Source organism: Columba livia, chromosome 2, assembly GCF_036013475.1.
Source record: "Columba livia isolate bColLiv1 breed racing homer chromosome 2, bColLiv1.pat.W.v2, whole genome shotgun sequence".
Classification (NCBI taxonomy): Eukaryota; Metazoa; Chordata; class Aves; order Columbiformes; family Columbidae; genus Columba; species Columba livia.
The window spans coordinates 74995153-75013498 of record NC_088603.1 but is presented as its reverse complement, the minus strand read 5'-3'; the positions used below and the strand labels follow the sequence as shown (position 1 = coordinate 75013498).

The 18346-nt window shown below is 42.0% G+C and overlaps 2 protein-coding genes across 3 annotated transcripts in view; one reads left to right on the top strand and one right to left on the bottom strand.

The window, feature by feature from the left end:
- Positions 1-8022, bottom strand: part of WRNIP1 (WRN helicase interacting protein 1) — a 29226-nt gene extending 21204 nt beyond the window's left edge. For both annotated transcript variants that reach the window (XM_065052539.1, XM_065052540.1), the window contains exon 1: positions 7379-8022. In XM_065052539.1, the coding sequence (XP_064908611.1) occupies positions 7379-7912 (534 nt within the window). In that variant the 5' untranslated portion in view covers positions 7913-8022. The remainder of the gene's footprint in view (positions 1-7378) is intronic.
- MYLK4 (myosin light chain kinase family member 4) overlaps positions 1-18346 on the top strand; it is an 88686-nt gene that overhangs the window by 3396 nt on the left and 66944 nt on the right. The window contains exon 2 of the mRNA XM_065052538.1: positions 12449-12701. Coding sequence (XP_064908610.1) covers positions 12449-12701 — 253 coding nt within the window. The remainder of the gene's footprint in view (positions 1-12448; positions 12702-18346) is intronic.

The following is an 18346-nucleotide window of genomic DNA, read 5'->3' as shown; positions in this document are numbered from 1 at the left end:
AGAGCTCAATTTTTTTCTGCTGCCTTTTCTCCTACCATGCCAAGCAAAAGTCAGTAACATGCTACACTCTTCTCTCCCTCTTTGTTACTATCAGGTTACAACCTAAGGAACATATAACCCAGTAGAGACTTAATGTAAGCAGGGTAGGCTGAGTATGAAGGCACTAGCACAGAAGAACTGCAACTGGTGCGCTAAACTTCTAGATTCTCTGACTAAATTCAGGTGCAATGTATTTGAAAGACAAGAAGAAAATTAGACATCCAATATGGAATGAGGCAGAAGAATACACACTGAATATCCTTCATCATCTGAAATGAATTTTGAAGTAGATGTGATTGTTACATTAGAAAAAAAGTATCTTAAAATAGTGACACTAATGTCGCAATTTAATATGAATGAATACATCTGTATCGGAACCAGCATAACAAGCAGGAAGAGGAAATCTAAACAAGTAGATATTCTGCTTCTTTTATTAGACAGGTGTTCCTCCTTTACATTGTGTTTTTTTTCCATATGAGGAGGAGCAGAAATATTGTTTCCTGTAAACTAAGTAGTATTTATAGCAATGAGGATAGGAGTGATCCTGCAAATTATCCTTTTGTAAACTTCACTAAAAACTACACCTTCCAAAGCTTACAGTGCAACATCCTTGCCCCTTTCAGAAATCAATCTCAATTCTCTATTATCCCACCAAACTGTCCAAACCCATACCTATCATCTCAAGTTTTATGCTGAATATTGTAAGACCATACTGACTTACCTGTTTAGACAGGCTAAAGAAGTGCCATTGTAAGGAGCCATTTTGAAACACATCCACCAAGGAACTAAAGAACCCTTACCCACTGATGAATAACACTTTCAACTTGAGCCTGCGGTCACTGATTTACAGATCCATTGCACACAAACCAAATACTAAATGACTGAAATGCTCCTCCACTGTCCTGCAAATTTCTTCATGTCATCCCAAATGAGAATATCTTTTCCCAAAGGCTGCAGCTAACTGAGATTTAAAAAAAACCTCACCAACCAAACAAAAAAAATAGCCTAGCAAGCTCACTTCCAGCAACTATGCTACCAGTTCTTCAAGGTTTTGCTATGAGTTATGGATGAAATAAAAGTAGCCCACAAATGTGTGCTTGGCTCCACACACCTCTCACTGTCAGAGCAGACAAGTCAATCAGATTTACTCTTTTGGTTAACTGGATGTTTGTATTAGGAGACAAGAATTATCTGTATGTCCACAAGTCTCACTGACTGGGCAACCCTCTTTGAGTGTAACCTGTTGCCCTGTTCTCTGCACTGCCACAAGTCAGTGCAATCTCACACACAAGGCTGGAAGAAAACAGTAAAAATCAAGTACAAATTAAGCCTGTCCTAGTTCAATGACTAACATTACCCACTCAGAAGCAATGTGGTCTTTTCACTTTTGCATCTCCTTACCAGGCCATTAAACTACACCCACTGCACTAGCTCACCAAAGACCCTTCCAGGAATAAAGAGTGGTACTGCCTAGCTCTCTTTAGAAAGTAGAACTGAAAAAAATGGGAAGAGATTAGCGTATATGGTCAGATCATAGTCACAAAGGCTCCAGTCAAGAAGTTGACTCTGAAAACTAAGGTCATTCGTACCTCAGTCTTATGGAAAAACAGGTAGACCTCATTTAGGGATCTGTTTATGGTGGCCTGTTCACAGTGACTTTCCTTACTGATTCTTAAATCACATAAATTCATCAAAACAGCTGTTGTAGATGTCAATCACAGAAAACCCATGGTCTCTCAGTTTACATCTACACTGTGTTCAGCAGTCATGTCAGAGAGATCCTGCAAGGCGTACAGAACAGCTCACAGACATTCTGTTCCAGCCTCCAAGTCATTTTCACTTCTCACAGCCTTTTCATGAGGAGGTGACATTCACACTACACCTTACAGAAGCACACTGGTGCAAGAGCTTTTTTTGCACCTGGATGGGCCCTTCCAACAAGTCTGAAAGGTTGTATGGTCTGCTAGGCCACGTTTAGGTGACCCAAGCAGATCTGGCACACATCTACACTAGGGTATAGACTGCAGCACAGCCTGGATTATTTCTGAGAAGGGATAATCTAGTTGGCATCTAAGCTTCCCCACCAAGTGACTTTGCTGGCTTGTTCCAGAGCAAACCACAGTGTAAATTATGTTTGTGGCAGGGATGACAAAAGACTGACAGCTTAGTGCAAAACAAGAGCCCAAGAGACTAACTACACCGATAGACCTGTAGTGTCTAAACAATGTTATCAGAGTTCTGAACTGGCATCCTGCTTTTTTTCCTGCTGACCTCTGACTATGACTTTCCATGTATTTTTTCTTCTTCCTTCATTATGGCCAGGATTTCCATATCTTTGCTTACATGGTGTTGCCACCAACACCCTCTCCTCACCCTCAGCTCTCCCTTTGATTGCAGCAGGGCCATACTGTGGTTGACAAGCAGTCACGAAAGGCCACACTGTTTTGCTGTCCTGAATGAGACACCAGTAGTGCCAGCATGCTTGGATGTCAGCCAGGGGCGCAGTTCCCTGGGACACAGCTTAAAAAGCTGGGGTCTGTCCTACACAACACTGGTGAGCTGACCCCAAGCTACCACACTGCATCACAGGAGATGAACCAGGCTGTGTCTAAAGGAAACTGGCAGGACAGCAGATGAACATGGCCCAGGGACACTGTCTGTAGAGATAAACGCAATCAGAAGTGGCAGCAGCTGGCATTTATATAAGGGCAGATGCTATTCTTACCCATCTTGTTTGGTTCCTCACACCTCAAATAGCCCCCTGTGAGACTACTGGAGGAGTAAGACGTCATGGAACAACAGCCACAGCATGTGGTTTACAGCACTTCCAGAATCCAAGTCCGACCAAACATAAACAGAGGCAAGGTCATTGCATAATGTTTACTGAAATGGAGCTGTGCCTCCGTTTGCTGCATTTAGATTTGTCTCCTCATATTACATCTGCATTACAAATACAATTGTATTTTCTCTTCCAGTTTTCTTTTTCCTAGAGAGCTACCTTAAGTTATTCCTGATCTAGGCTGGCATAAGCAAAACCAAGCACACTGCATTCAAAGACTTAGAATCACAGAACCGTAGAATGTCCTGAGTTGGAAGGGACCCACATGGATCATTGTGTCCAGCTCCTGTCCCTGCACAGGACAACCCCAAAATTCACACCATGTGTCATAGGGAGTTGTCCAATTGCTTCTTGTACACTGTCAGGCTTGAGGTCATGACTACCTCACTGGGGAGCCCATTCTAGTGCCCCAAGCAGTATGAATAAGAGAAGATGAAATACACTCAAGTAATCAAATAGTCATTTGGTTAATCACTTGAATTAGCAAAATAGAAAAAGCTGGAGGGAAGAGATCATAAATATGCAGAGAGCAAAATATGTAAGTTGGGCTTGCTGTTGGTGTTTCAATGTGTCATAGAGCAAAGTCTTGAATAAAAACATAGGAAAGAAATACAAGGAGTCCTAGAAATAAAACATAAACTCAGTTGAGATTTGATAGAAACTTCAAAGACCACTTACTGGGGTTTTTTAATGTTTTATACTCATATCAACACAGTATATTTTATCTTAGCACTAGATTGCAGATATGGACCCCAGAAAATCACATATCAATGTTCTTTGTCTTATCTTCCATAGGGAGCAGGTTCCAGATGCTGCCTACTTTGTTCTTGTTAAACAGCAAACCTAAGAGGGAACGTTTACCATATTTAAATACAGAATGTTCAGGTTTATAAGGCTTAAACTATATCTGTGGCAGCAAAATTATTCAGCGCTCAAGTTACGCTGTGAACCTCCACTAACTCTTTACTAAAATTGGTGCCTCATGGCAGACGAGCAAAAATCTAAATCCCTGCATTAAGGTGTCAGAAATCACAGTACAACTTACTCGGATTACACGAGGATTCATACACGCTTTTAAAAATTTGCATAGTCAGGATGAACAAGCTAACTGTTTCTAAGTTAATAACCATGGCATCTCTTCGAGGCAGTGTTTCTTCTTCTAGCCTGTGTCTGGTCAGCTTCTTAAAAACATGTTCTTGTAAAAGTAAAACCAAAAACAGAGTCAAATCCTTTTCCCCCAGAGCATCACGGCTTCCTAAGAAACTAGGATGACAAAAGTACAAAGATCATGCAATACAGGTGCAATACAGATGGAAACTCAAAAGAAAATACTCACAACAGATGTACACTGATTTTGTTTTTCAGTTTTGATTGTGCTTCTTTGAATATTCAAGTGCAGCTGAGGCTGAAATCAACTTGGGCAAAGCAATACAAAGCACATGTATTTTTACTCAGGTACCTAGCTTTACCACTTTCATGATAAAAATTCTCCAGAAGTACTCTTGATGTACAATATGAAATACTGCATTTATAGCAGTTGAATGGCCAAGATTATTATCTTCTTGCTTAGAGAAAGTCTGTTGAGCTACTACTTTTCATAAAAGTCCAGACTGATAAATAATATGTAAATTAATTTGAAATTTGGCTCCAAGAATTAATTCCATCCCCAGGTTTTTTTGTTTCGTTGTTTTTTTACTTAGTCCAGCTCTATCCTTTTCAAAAGAAGTACTGGTTAGTGTTGTATATGGCTGTAGAAATGGAAGAATGTATAGATGAGCTGCAACAACCAGATTCCAAAGGCAGCAGGAGTGTGAAGAAGTTTAAGGAGTCTACTACCATCTTACACAGCACTTCTGAATTTAGACCAACATATCTAATTATACTGCTATTTTAGCACCTACTCTCTAATGTAAGGCTAGTTGCTTATGGGCAGAGCTTAGCACATGGGCTTGTTACATTTGAAGCTACATAACACACAATTGTTTCTTAATCTTTTTCTCACTGAAAAAGACCATAATTAACAGAAGAAGTTTTTGATTATTAGTCCAATCGGTCTGGAGGCAGCGAGAATACTTACTTCTCCTTCACAAGATCTTTCAAGTTGCAAACACTATGTTATGCGATTCTTCACATAAAAAGAGAAATAGGCTTCATCTGTCTGATCTCCACCTGTTTCAGGTTACTTCTTAATGAAATGTTTACTTAAGACTTATTACACATGTACAGCCCAAATAGTAAGTGAATGAGACAAGCAGGCAACCGCAGACTTCTGTTTTGATCCTTAGGGGAACTATTTTGCCTTGCACACTAAATACCTAAGGACAGGAATTGAATTAAAAAATTTCCAAGTAAAAGATGAAACTTTCAGTCATTTACCTGAGACAGACAATACCATACAAGAAGGCCTGAGATGAAACCATACTTTAGCACCACCCTAGAAATATTGATAAGCATAGGTGAAGGGAAAAGTTCAACTTTTTGCAGTAGGAATATCTGGTTCAGCCAGGAATGGATGGTCCATCAAAAGCTAGCTGACAGCACGTAGCCTCAAAACTGTTTGTTCAGAAAGAGTAACGCAGAAAGGAGATAAGCTACCCAACAGCTTAAGTACTTGAAGAAAGAAAATGTAACAGATGGAACTGTTCCTTGACGGGGCAAAAGGCACAGTCTTGAGGGGAAGCAAGCTGGATGACTGATGAGCAGCCTTACTGAATACAACTCTGCATAAGGCATATGGGTGAGGAAGACAGGTCATGAGAGAGTGAAAGCATGAAACAGATCACCCATTATTCAAAGACAGTATCACAGGAGGTTCCCAAAGAAGACCTGAAACACAAGCGTAAGCTGTCACAAGCTCACAAAAAAACATTTCCACAGCCAAAAAAGTGGTTTGTTAGACCACATCCCGAAGGTCACTGAATTCAGTGTATTGTGCATTCAGTCTGAATTCTGTTCAGAGTGTATGTGGCCTTTGCTTTCTTACCACTGTACTTCTGACAGCAATTTTTTTCTAAGGAAAAAGAGCTTCAAGAAAGAACAAGCAGACACTGTTGACATACATCACAAGAAACAAAAGGCAAAAGAGTAGGAATAAATACAGAAGCAGGTGCCTGAACATGTTATTCAATAAGCTAGATTCCTGTTTATTAAAGAGTTCAATTTCACTTCTGTCTCTGGCCACCTTACTTCTGGCAATCCACCTTTCATGAGTTTTTAGAAACAACCCTTATTTACCTCATCTCCTCAGATCTCTTTCTGAATTACCTTGCTGTTTTAAAGAAAGTGGCAATTATTTAAGTTCACCAGCTGCTTCTTTTCAGGTATATGTTATCTAGCCTAAGCAACCTGTTGCATCATTACTAATAGCATTCATCTATGAATTATTCTTATACCTGCTCCTTATTAACTGTGATTAACTTGCATAACTATTAAAATATCATACATAGAAAGTTTCTCTTTATCTTCAAAGAAGTGTGCTGAGAGGAACAAGCTGCTGCTCTGTCCTTAACTTTTCTGCTAGCATTAATCAATTGGTCATTATTTTCCCTATCCCAGACTTCCCATACATACTCTCACACGTAATCCAGACATCTATCTAATATGGAAAACTTAGTGATGTGCTCACGTTAGACTGATACCTATATATTCTGCCTGCTTAGCTTCACCCCTCCACAAATCTGGAACAGAGAGAAAAAGGACAAAATGAAGGTGAGATCTTTCAGTGCTTTCTCTTGATCACACCTGAGGCATTCATTTGGTCCTCCCCTCACTACAGATGTGGATCCCTTCACTGCTGTGCCGCAATTGCAGTGTCTTTTGGGATTCAACATGGTCAGCTCCCAGTGTCTTCAAAGAGGCAGAACAAGATTGCAGAGCAGCCAGATCCTTCAAAGACATTAGTTTCAGAGGGTTTGCCTATGGGTGGATGAGCACCTGACCACAGTGTCAGCTCCCTTCCACACCTGAGCTGCATTCTCAAGGGCCAGAATTTATGAGCTAAAGCAAACCCTACTCTCGTAATCTGCCAGTATTTCACCTTGTTTCCTAGACATTTTTACTGATTCTGTTTTGTTACCGTTTTTAAGCTTCTCAGCTTCTATGTTTTAATTAAAGACTTTGGAGTTTATCCCATCTAAATTACGTGAAATCAACAAGCGTGTGAGTAACAAGTGCAAGCTGCAGCAAGCAGAGTTGGTGGTGATGAGACACTTATATTTTATTCAGGAGAAAAGTCGTGTTTTTCGTAACCCAAGAAAACACTTGCAGGCATCGGCCGACATAAAGCCATTAGAGAAGGAGTGAAGAAGGCAGGAAAAAAGAGTGCGCTCTGAAAAATAAACCTGGAAGTTCATCAGCCTCGAAAGCTGCATGGAACAGAGAGGGCCAGACCACCCAGCCCGAGGTGGACGGTGCGAACTTGTGCCCGGTCGCGAATCGCCGCCCCGGCGGGCCCGGGGCAAGGCGGGAGCAGCGGCGGCGGGGCCCGGCGGCGCCACTCACCTTCCCGCAGCCCGGCGGCCCCCAGAGGATGAGGGAGGGGATTTCGTGTGACTCCAGCAGCGACCGCAGCAGGGTCTGCGCTCCCAGCACCCGCTCCTGACCCACGTAATCCCCCAGCGTGTCCGGCCGCAGCCGCTCGGCCAGGGGCTTCCCGCCCAGCTTCTCCTCCAGGCTGGCCCGGCGCAGGGCCGCTCCGCTGCCCGCTGCTGAGACTCCATCCTCCGGCTTCACGGCGGCCTCCTCCCGCCCCGCCCCGCTCCTCCTGCCGGGGGCTCCCGGGCTCTGCCCGCCGCCGCGGTCCTTGTGGAAGAGGGAGAAGACAGGGGTTGCGGCGGCCGGGCGGGCCTCCTCCGGCTCCCCCTGCGCCTGGCTCCCCGGCGGGGCGGCGGCGAGACGCGGCCGCTTGCAGGGGGGCGACGAGTCCGGCTCGGCCTGGCCCTCCGCGGCCTGCAAGCACCGGTCCAGGTGCGAGTTAATGTCCGCGCCCGGCAGCTCCCGTAGGCACACGGGGCACTGCACCAGCGGCTCCTCCATCGGCCCCCGCCGCGGACGGCCCCGTGAAGAGACCGCCGGCTGCGGCAGGAAGCGAGGCCGCCGGCCCTCGGCGCCCGCAGCCCTTCGGGAGCTGTAGTCCGCCCGGCCCCGCTCCCCGCCCCGAGCCCAGGCAGGGCATCGCGGGGCAGATTCCTCAGAGGCAGCGGCTCATCCGCTCTTGGCTGTGTCTGTAACCCGTGCTACCGTTTTTCTGCCTTGACATAAGATGTTGAAAAAACTATTTGGGATGCCCCATCCCTGGAAACATCCAAGGCCAGGCTGGACAGGGCTCTGAGCAACTCGATCTAGTTGAAGATATCCCTGCTTATGGCAGGGGCGTTGGACTAGATGAGCTTTGGAGGTCCCTTCCAACCCAAACCATTTTGTGTTTCTATGTGCAGTATCTCTGTGGTCCCTCGTTCCAGGACAGTGCGGGGTTGTCACTGCTGGCTTTGTGGTGTGGAGATGCTGCCTCAGTGGGGTTGTGCAGCCTGGCTTGGGGAAGGGGTGGGAGAAGAGCAAGGCCACACCAGCCTTGTTCTAATGTCCTGAAGCACTATGGAGCTACTTTGAGGTCATGCTGATGAATATTGTTAAAATATGTGTATTTGGGTGTCCACCTGGTCATTCATTGAAATGTGTGAAAAGGCCCTGGGGGTCCTGGTGAACAGCAGGATGACCACGAGCCAGCACCGTACCCTTGTGGCCAGGAAGGCCAATGGTACCTGGGATGTACTAGAAGGTGGGTGGTCAGTGGGTCCAGAGAGGTTCCTCCTTCCCCTCTACTCTGCCCTGGTGAGACCACATCTGGAATATTGTGTCCAGTTCTGGGCCCCTCAGTTCAAGAAGGACAGGGAACTGCTGGAGAGAGTCCAGCACAGCACAACAAAAATGATGAAGGGAGTGGAGCATCTCCCTTATGAGGAAAGGCTGAGGGAGCTGGGGCTCTTTAGCTTGGAGAAGAGGAGACTGAGGGGTGACCTCATGAATGTTTATAAATATACAAAGGGTGAGTGTCACAAGGATGGAGCCAGGATCTTTTCGGTGACAATGAACGGTAGGACAAGGGATAATGGGTTCAAACTGGAAGACAAGAGGTTCCACTTAAATTTGAGAAGAAACTTCTTCTCAGTGAGGGTAACAAAACACTGGAACAGGCTGCCCAGGGGGGTTGTGGAGTCTCCTACTCTGGACACATTCAAAACCCCCCTGGACACCTTCCTGTGCAGCCTCATCTAGGTGTTCCTGCTCTGGCCGGGGGGTTGGACTAGATGATCTTTTGAAGTCCCTTCCAATCCCTGACATTCTGTGGTTCTGTGATTCATTGAGCTGTCAATATTTTTTTATTTTTTTTTTTGACAAAGAAAAAACATCTCCTGTATTATGGAGAATGCAGGGCAGGTTGTATTTGAAAGAAAAACATGGTAAGCGGTACTGTTTGCATCCTAATTTACCACCTGAACTTGACCCACTCATAATTCTTTCCACATTACATCTTGTTTTCTTTCTTAAATTATATATTTAGGTTTAATTATATACTGTTACATAATCATTCCCAGCTTGTAAAATTCAGGTCAGTCTAATGTCAAGATGTACTGAGAGGTAAACAAGTCTGGCTAATGGTACCTGTCCCCAGGCTTAGATTTTGAAAATGACTGGTTTGCAAAAGGCCAACAGGTCAGAAAAAAAGATTTTTATTTGAACTGAAGATGGAGACCAAAAGACTGAGTTTTGAGAAAACTGCTTTACGGCCTGTCATGCAAACCTAATTATGGCTGAAGAGGTTACTATCTAAAAACAGATGATAAAAGAAAAAGGGTTTTTTGTGGGTTCTTTTTGGTTGATACCTATTTGCCCATTTCTATTTCTGACCAGTTTTATAAATGTTTACTGTATTGTTTGTATTTGTATTATGTAATTTTTTTGTACTTTATTGTTTAAATTGTTATTGTGCAAATATATTTATTTTTCGTGTTTGGGCAGTAAAAGCAGTAGGACTGTAGATATATAACCCCTGTGCATACAGCTAGGCTAGTTTCTGTGTTTTTATGACCTGTGTGATTTCTGAGAGTGTAAGTGAAGGAGTGGTTCATGAAGCAAGCTATTTTACTTGAAGTGAAAGATTGGCTTGCTGAAGGTGGCCCAGAAGAAAGCATCTTCCAGGCCAAAGTTGGGGAATGTCAATGATGGGGGGGGAGGTTTTCGTGGTCCTTTGGGGGAAACGGAGCTCAACACCCACTTGAACTTTTTTTTTCTTTCTTTCTTAGTAAGGTGGAAGGCCATAGCCTCCCATTGCTCAGTGGCACATGACCAGGTGGGATGGCTTCTCTAGGACTGTGAAGGGGGCACTTGCAAACAAATCTCACTGTGTGCTCCTCAGAAACTTTCTATTGTTCAGCTGTGGATATATCCCCTTGTTTTGGGGATACATTAAGGTCATAATGGGGGAGAGGGCAATCACATTTGGACTCAGTCCTTGCCTCTGCTTGGTAACAGAGCCCAGTAATACCTTTGGGCTTGCCATCCTGTTAATATTTTCCCAGATAACTGACCCATTTGTCAGCTTGAAGGAACAACATGTCCTTTGAGTAGGACATGTCATTCTCTTGAGATGGATGGCCGCATTTGGTGATCTTAACCTAGAGGATGATATGCTCTTTGAAGAGCTATGGAGAACCTGAATCATCTTTCCCTGGTTGCAGATATGTCAGGCCAGAAGTAGTCTTCACAGCCAGGTCACTCTAAAACACTGTGGGATTAGAATTGCTGGAGACATGGACAGAGCAGAGGGCATTACCTGCTTGTTTTTCTGACAGCTTTGGAGTATGTTGCATCACGTTTTGGTGTGGAGCAGATCAAAGGATATGTAGATAGTGGCTTGAAGGTTAGACTGTTCCCTTGTAGTATGTCAACTGCAATTGTCAGTGTGTTTAGGAAAACTCAAGAACCCTGCTCTTGAGAAAAAGGGAAAGAAAATCTCATAAAGTGCCCTTTTGCCTTAAGGGGATGAAAAAGGATGTCAGAGACAAGAGGCTAGAAGGAGCAGATTTGGAATTTTTACATACTGGGTGCACAACTTCTATGGATGATGAATGTCTTTGGAATCCCATGCTGGTGTCCCTGCATCTCACATATTAACAGCACGCTCTAGGGCTGCAATACCATGGTGGTAGGAAGCTCTCTGGAAGGCAGATTTGCAAGCTGCATGCTTGCACTGTCTTTTGCTGTCCATCATCTATAAATGTCACCACTGGCAAGCCACCTCCTGTGTCACACATGATAGCATATGGCATCTTTCTCATCTTGGAAGAGTTTGGAAGACTAGCCATGGGCAGTGCAGTTAGTCAGTGTAGGTATACATCTAATCTGTTGCATGTGCAGATGTAGGGTCAAAACACAGTGAGGAACATTTTCTGTTGGAAGGTGTTCAAGTAAAAATAAGTAATTTAATTGAGTCTCTGGTTGTATAGTGAAAGCTGTTCTTCTATGCTGCTCATGACTGTAAGGTTGTATATACATTCTTAATTACACCACATAGTTTATGGTATTTATGCAAGTTAAAATGAAAACCATGAGCTGTGTGACGAGATTGACCAGATTCAGGTTTCTAGAGTGAAAGCATTAGCACTATGCTTTTGCAGCCAGGTTTCCAGTATAGTGAAGGAAGGGTTGCAATAATAACAATGAAAATGTTTTTGTCCTCTGTTTCCTGGGTCTACATGGATTTGCTAAGTGAAATTTTAGAGTAGTTTCTCTTACTCTTTTAAAATCAGTGTGCAAAAAGACACCTTTTCTAAGTGTAACCGAGTGATTACTTGGAAGGGAGAACCCACCACCTTGCTGTGAAATAAAAGCCCTTCTATAGAGAATTAATCTAAACTAACAGCTTGACTTGCAATAGCTTTCCAGCCAATCTTGCCACTAGACAAGCCTCAATGATCCTACATTGCACAAGTACTAGGCAGATAGTGAGGGCCTACAGTGGAAAGGAACCCAGCTGAGGACTTAGCCCTTCCGCAACCTTCAACATAGGGCCCAAAATCACCACCATTTTGGCAATTACCTATTTCTGTGGTATAGGATAGTGGAAAGAGAAGACTATGTTCAGGCCTAAAACACTTTGTTTAATATCTGAAATCTTAATGGACTTTATGACAGAGTCCTCACCTGTCAACTTTCTGGAACTGCAACAGAGAGGAGAACACATTGAGCAACAGGGAACCACTGAAGTGTTTAAAAACTGGGGAGTAACCCATAAGCAAGGTCTGCAAGCAACAGCAATACGTTTTGATTTGATAGAGCTAAATATTTTCTGTGAAAAAATTGAATTACATTGGTCTTGTAGCCTGCTTGAATTATTTGGTGTTGAATGTAGATGAGTAGGTAGAATGACATCTCTGAACAGCTAGTGCTGTATTTGTGTATTGGTTCAGAAAGTATGAGAGTTGTAACATAAAATACTGCAACAATGTCAGTTTTCTAAGCTAAAATGCATGAATGACACTGATGTTTCTTATTTGTCTTTCTTTTTTACAGCCAAGAAGGTGGAGAAATCAGAAGCTATGAGTGTTCCCTGGTTTATGAATCTAAGGTGGAGAGGAAAACAGAGAGTAAATTAACGGGGCATAGTATGAAGCTAATTAAGATTAACAGGCTGGAAGAGATCAACACACGACAAAACAGCAACAGACTCGAAAAAACAGCCTTTTTTCAGAACATGGAAAAAGTGGAAAGAAGCTTTCAGGAAGAAACATTCAGTGAATCAGATCCTGAAAGAGAAGATGAAAAGGTAACTAACTGCATAATTAGTTTTATCTTTCCAAAGCACTCTCCCTTTCTTCTTTTAGCTAGTTAGGGAGTTTACTATGGTGTTTCCCAGTAGAGCTGAGTTTTTCATTATCATTTGTGAGAATGTGTTGCAGCTGTGAGAGACTGGTCAGCATCTTTTAATCTTTTGGATTCACAGAAGCAAGCATGTGTGTTTTTATTCTGGGGTTCATTTACAGCTGGACTTCTATTCAGAAGCTGTAAAGAAGTTGTGTGGTTCTGCAGCTATTCAGAATCAGAAGGTAAATATGGATTTTGTTGGATTTGTGTTTCAAAAGCATTTGTCCTATCTCGCAGCTTTGGAGTTAGTGGGCACTGAATGAATCCCATTGGAAGAGCGGATTTCCCAGAGGAACCAAGGCAGCTTTGTCCTTTGCTCCCTATTAGGACTGGGGGAGCAGAGCATGGTTACATGCTGCGTGCTGCGCTTGCAAGGCTGAGTATCATCCAGCCTAGCTCTGTGCTGCACCTGTCTCCTGTAAGAACGGTGCTGGGCATCACAGTATGGGGTCTCTGGCAGGAAAATGACCCTGTGATCAGCCAAAATGTGTTTAGAAATAGCAACACATTTCCTTGTGATTTTATTATCCTTCTATGGGAGAGTTCGGAGGAACCAGTATTTTTATTGATATGTCGTTTAGAAAAGAACTATAAAAATGTACTTGCAATAGGGCAATAAGAAATTGATTTTACACACTAGTTTGTGATAAGACTTGAAAAATTTGTTCTGTGGCTCTTTGTGTACTGATTGTGCTGATATGATAGAGCAGTTTTCAAGTATTCTGAATATGTTTTCATTCATATGATACCCCGGAGCACTGATGTAAAGTAAATGTCATGATGATTGTATTTGTGTTCACAACTCAAGAAGCTGAATTTTTGATATTTCTTAATCTGCTGGGTCACCTTCATACAAAATTATTGCAGTCTTCAGTAAGCTACTACAATATTTACATTGTAAGGAAGAAAATGATCTATATATTAAAAAAAACAAAGCATGTCTCAGATGTGATCTGTGTTTATTTTAGAGGATTTCATTTAGTGTTACAGAGAAAATGAAAATTAAAAAAATAAAGTGAGTGGTTGGGACTTGGGGGATAGTATCTCTTTTAAGAAAGGTTTCTTCCTGTACGAAAAGCACAACTTGCACAAGTGAGAAAATTCCTGTTGTTGCCATTTAGCTCTTCCTTTAGTTTTGTCCCTTTAGGGTCAAGAAAAAGGCTATGTGAGCTGCTTTGCTGATGTTAATGTATCTTAGTTTGATGACGAATTTCAGATAGTAGCTGGGGTAGGGGGATTTTCCCCCACTTTTTGCTGCAAAAATGCTCGATGCTTGCTTCTTCAATCTAATGCTTGGAACTGGCTCTTTGTTAGGAGTGCTGTAAGAGAGGGCAGGGAGTGTTTGGAGGTGCGGTAGGGCAGAAAGGAATACGTTTAGAATATGAACAGCTGGTGGCTAGTTGCAAGCTGGAGAAATAGCTCTGTATTCCCATTTTAGCTCATCAGTCTCCTGGGGACAAGACTTCAAAGGTGAAAGGCAGTCCAACTGAACTTTGGTAATATACCTCACTGGAGTGAGGTTTCCAGATACATAAACATTAGTTTTATTTCTCCTAAACTTTTACAAGCTTATAAGTTAATTGCAAAACTTAACTTTCACACTTTTTTTTTTTTTAAAGAATTTCTCAAGGGGTAGAGAATTGGGCCCTGGCTATGCTGTTAATGTTGATTAAAGGAAAACAAAGACCTTCCTTTGAAAGGTCTTAGCTTGGTCTGCTTGCCTGATGAACAGTTTTATTACACTGATCATGAAAGGAAGGAAGAAGACTGTGCTGGCAGGAAATACAGTAAACTTTGCTCAGATATATGCATTTACGTGTGTATGCTTGTGGGCATATGTATGCAATTTCTGTGGGTCAAGTCCTGCTCACTTTGAAAGCAGTGATGAAACATCTATTTGCTTCAATGGGAGTGAGTTACAACTCAAGAGACCACCTAGAAGAGAGTGGTGAAAGTGTGTACTTGCTGGAAAACATAATGCTGTCTGAAACTGATTGATTATAATTAGAGAAGAAAATTATGCCCTTCCTCAAAACAGCGATTTTTCTAGATATATTTTTTTAATAAAATAAGCAAACACAATTTTTATCTTTCAGTGCAGTATTTTCTTGTAAAAACTAAAACCTAATAATAATTAAAAAATACTTTCAGGGCCATTAAAGTACTACTACAGAAAGCAAACCCAGCAATTGCTGACCATCAATTATGAATAATGACTTCACAGTGCAATGTACGTCCTTGGAGCTGTGAACAAGCTGTGGTGTTGCAGTCCTCTAGATGGCACTCTCTGCCACACCAGCTCTCCACCTGGACCATTTGCTTTTGGGGAGGATGGCTCTAAATAACTCATGGCAGAACTGCCCTCTACCTGTTTTACATGTGTATTATGCAGAATGTCCTCTTGCCACCTTGATTTGTACCATTGGCAGCCCGTATCTTTGTATCTTGGCTAAGTTCTGTATTCAGGAATGAAGTTTTGCTTCAGGTTATATGTTAACAAGTGAAAGACATTTTGTTTTATAAAAGCAGGTTTCATGCGTGAGAACTAGATTAAAAACGAGCGTAAATAGCCAGGTCTGTCCTTGACCCATTGCACTGAACAGCCACACCGAGGGTTGTGCTGGTCCAAGGCATGGGGTGGCACAGGGTAGGAGCAAGCAGCTTTGGGCAGGTAAAACCACCTCTTTTGACAATAGCACCAGCTTATGCAAAGGTAAATTGATTGAGAAACTACTGCACAATTTACCCACCAGCATTAGCTCCCAGTGAGCTTCAGGTTCCTCGCCTAGACTGCTTCTGATGGCCCAGCCAAAGCTGCACACCGTTGGTCAGTGGACTAGTCAATTACGCGTGTGAGAATGTAATTCAAACTGTTTAATTTTGAATAACGATCTGAAATTAGGGCACTAACCCCCTCAGCCCAATGACTGTTGAGTTTTAAATACTGTAAAATTATCCTCTTCAGGGTCAGGGACTTGTTTTTAGACCCTGGCTCCATGATTCAGATGTGTGCAACTTGATTCTTTTTCATTAACAATGTTCAGAACCACAGAAGCTCCTAGGCTCACGTTTACCAAGTTAATAACAAAAGTAACCCACTCACATCAGATAATTATTACATGACTGCTTTTTCAGGAGAGTGATATTAAATAAACATTCAACAAAAGCTAAATGTAGTCCTAAGCTAAGCTTCAAAGCTTTCTGAACTTTGGCAGACCACCCAGGGAAAGAGATTTGAAATTCAGGTTCTTTCAGCAAGCGTAATGCTGCTACCCTTAAAGTTCTTGCCACAGCTATGATTGCAGTTCCTGTGATTGTCTGATCAATTTGCATCTACAAGTCTTGGCCATTGCCTTGACTTACCATCCATCTCTTTTGCTTATTTGCTATGTGGTGCTAGTACATTCATTTGAGCAATATCCTGTGACAGTAGAGATCCTCCACATGCGTGTACATGAGCAAGCTTTCCCTTGGAGGTGTGAGCATTGAGAACGACCTTTATCTAGAGCTCAGATACAGCTGAACTAGTATGGGTGGTACATTACTTGCTGTCCACTGAGTGGTGGTGACTGTTTGCAAACTTACAGTCTACTGCAAAATGCAAAGAAAAGACATTAGTGAAACTCATTAAGTTAAATGTTTCTTCTACTGTGATTTTACCTTACATTTGCAGAATTGTATTGTCGTTATTTACTGCAGTTTAGTTCATATGCTGAGATGTATTTAATTAGTTATACTAGAGTCTTATGTGCCAGAATAGAATTTCTCTCATACTTAGTAAACAAAAATGTGAATCCTAACATTTGGTAAAAAATGTGACTTTGTCATCTGCAACTTACTGTTGTATAAGCAATAACCTCTAGTAGCTCTATTGCCCTTGCTGTCCTCCTTGAAAGAATGGAAGTGGCAAGAAGCAGAGCTGCTCTTTCCTTACTTCCATATTTCAGGCCTTCTTAGTCCTGGTCTTTTAAGGAAACAATAACTTAATAAGTATTAAACATCATACTAGCTACTTTTATTTGAATAGATAGTTGCTATGCCAGTTCATTTTAAAGTTCTGGAGACATTTGAGTACTTTCAGTTCAGTACAGGTGTTTGTTTTCTTTTTTTATTTTTTCCCTCCAATACAATTTTCCTTGCAAAAGTATCCTTTTGATAATATTCCAAAAACAGTTTAAGGACTAACTTTTAAATCTTTAGGCCAGCTGGAACTGTTGGATAGACTGAATATTTGGTGTTCACCTAAGCTAGGCCTTGGGATGGCCAATTGTCCTCTAATTCCTTGTCTCCAGTCAGAATGTCATCAGCCTTGTCTCCTTTGAGCCTTTTTTCTCCCTCTTGACCATGACCACAGTTTCTCTAGCAGTTACTGTCTGTGCAGCCTCTCTGTTGGAAACAACTGTGGTGGTAACGATACCTTTGCAAGTTCATTCTTCCAGGCAAGGCTAGAGTCATGGCAGTATTTTGAACATGGAACAAAATGATCACTGTTGCATAATTAGCCCAAAATAACTTTTCTCTGCCCTTGAATACTGTTCAAAATATTGATCTAAATATTTTGACCGAAACCTATTTCTTATTTTACAATTTTAATCCAGGACTCTTTAGCAAAATCCTGCAAGGGATTATGTACATTTCCAGTGAGACTTCTTAACTGGTGAAGAAGTGATCAAAACCCTCAAGGCTTACTTCAGCCTTGAAATCAAAGCACCCCTCCTAAAGCTTGGCTCAGTATGGTTAGAAAAGTGGAAGTGGACTTCAGCCAAGTTTGGGCCCAGTTTTTTTTTTACCAACCTCCTTTTCATTTCAGCTTGCTTGGAATGCTGTCATCAGGCATCATGTTGCCAAACTCAGCCTGGCACAGCTTTGCAGAATATACTTTCTGCAGTGCACTCTTCAGGTCCCAAGTTCGTGACATTCTGTGTGGCAATGTGTGCAATTCCATGATTTCAAGCAGCTTTGTTTTACTTAATGCTCCCAGTTTCTGTACTTGTGAGAGTATATGTCTATCCTTCTCAGAAAGAAAGAGAGGAGTATAAAGGTTTCCCACCTGAAAAAACCCCACAACTAAACCCGCCCCAGTATAACAACTACATAATAAAGCAAAACGTGACTTGAGAATGCTCTGAAGTCTCAGAAGCCAGAAGTTGTCTAAGAAAAGGACGTTATAACTAAGAAAAGTCGTTATAACTTATACATCTCTTGACAGTTGTCAAGTGATGTCATAATTTCAGTTTGAGTTGTGAAGTTTTAGTACTTGACATTTCTGCTGCTCACATTTCTTCGCAGCCAGAGGTAGTGTTTAAAATTCTTTACTTGTGCACCTCTGATCAGATAAATACACAAGCAGAGGAGAAATAACACTGTTTCGTCTTGCTGCTTCATATTCTAAAATGTCTGTTAGTGCTCTGTAATTATGAGCGCCTATTGCACATGTATAATTCTTATATATGAGGATTCCTCCCCTCTATATAGACCTAAGACCTTATTTAATGGTCTTTTACAATCCTTATATATAAGACAATAAACTGTGACATGTTTTGTTCC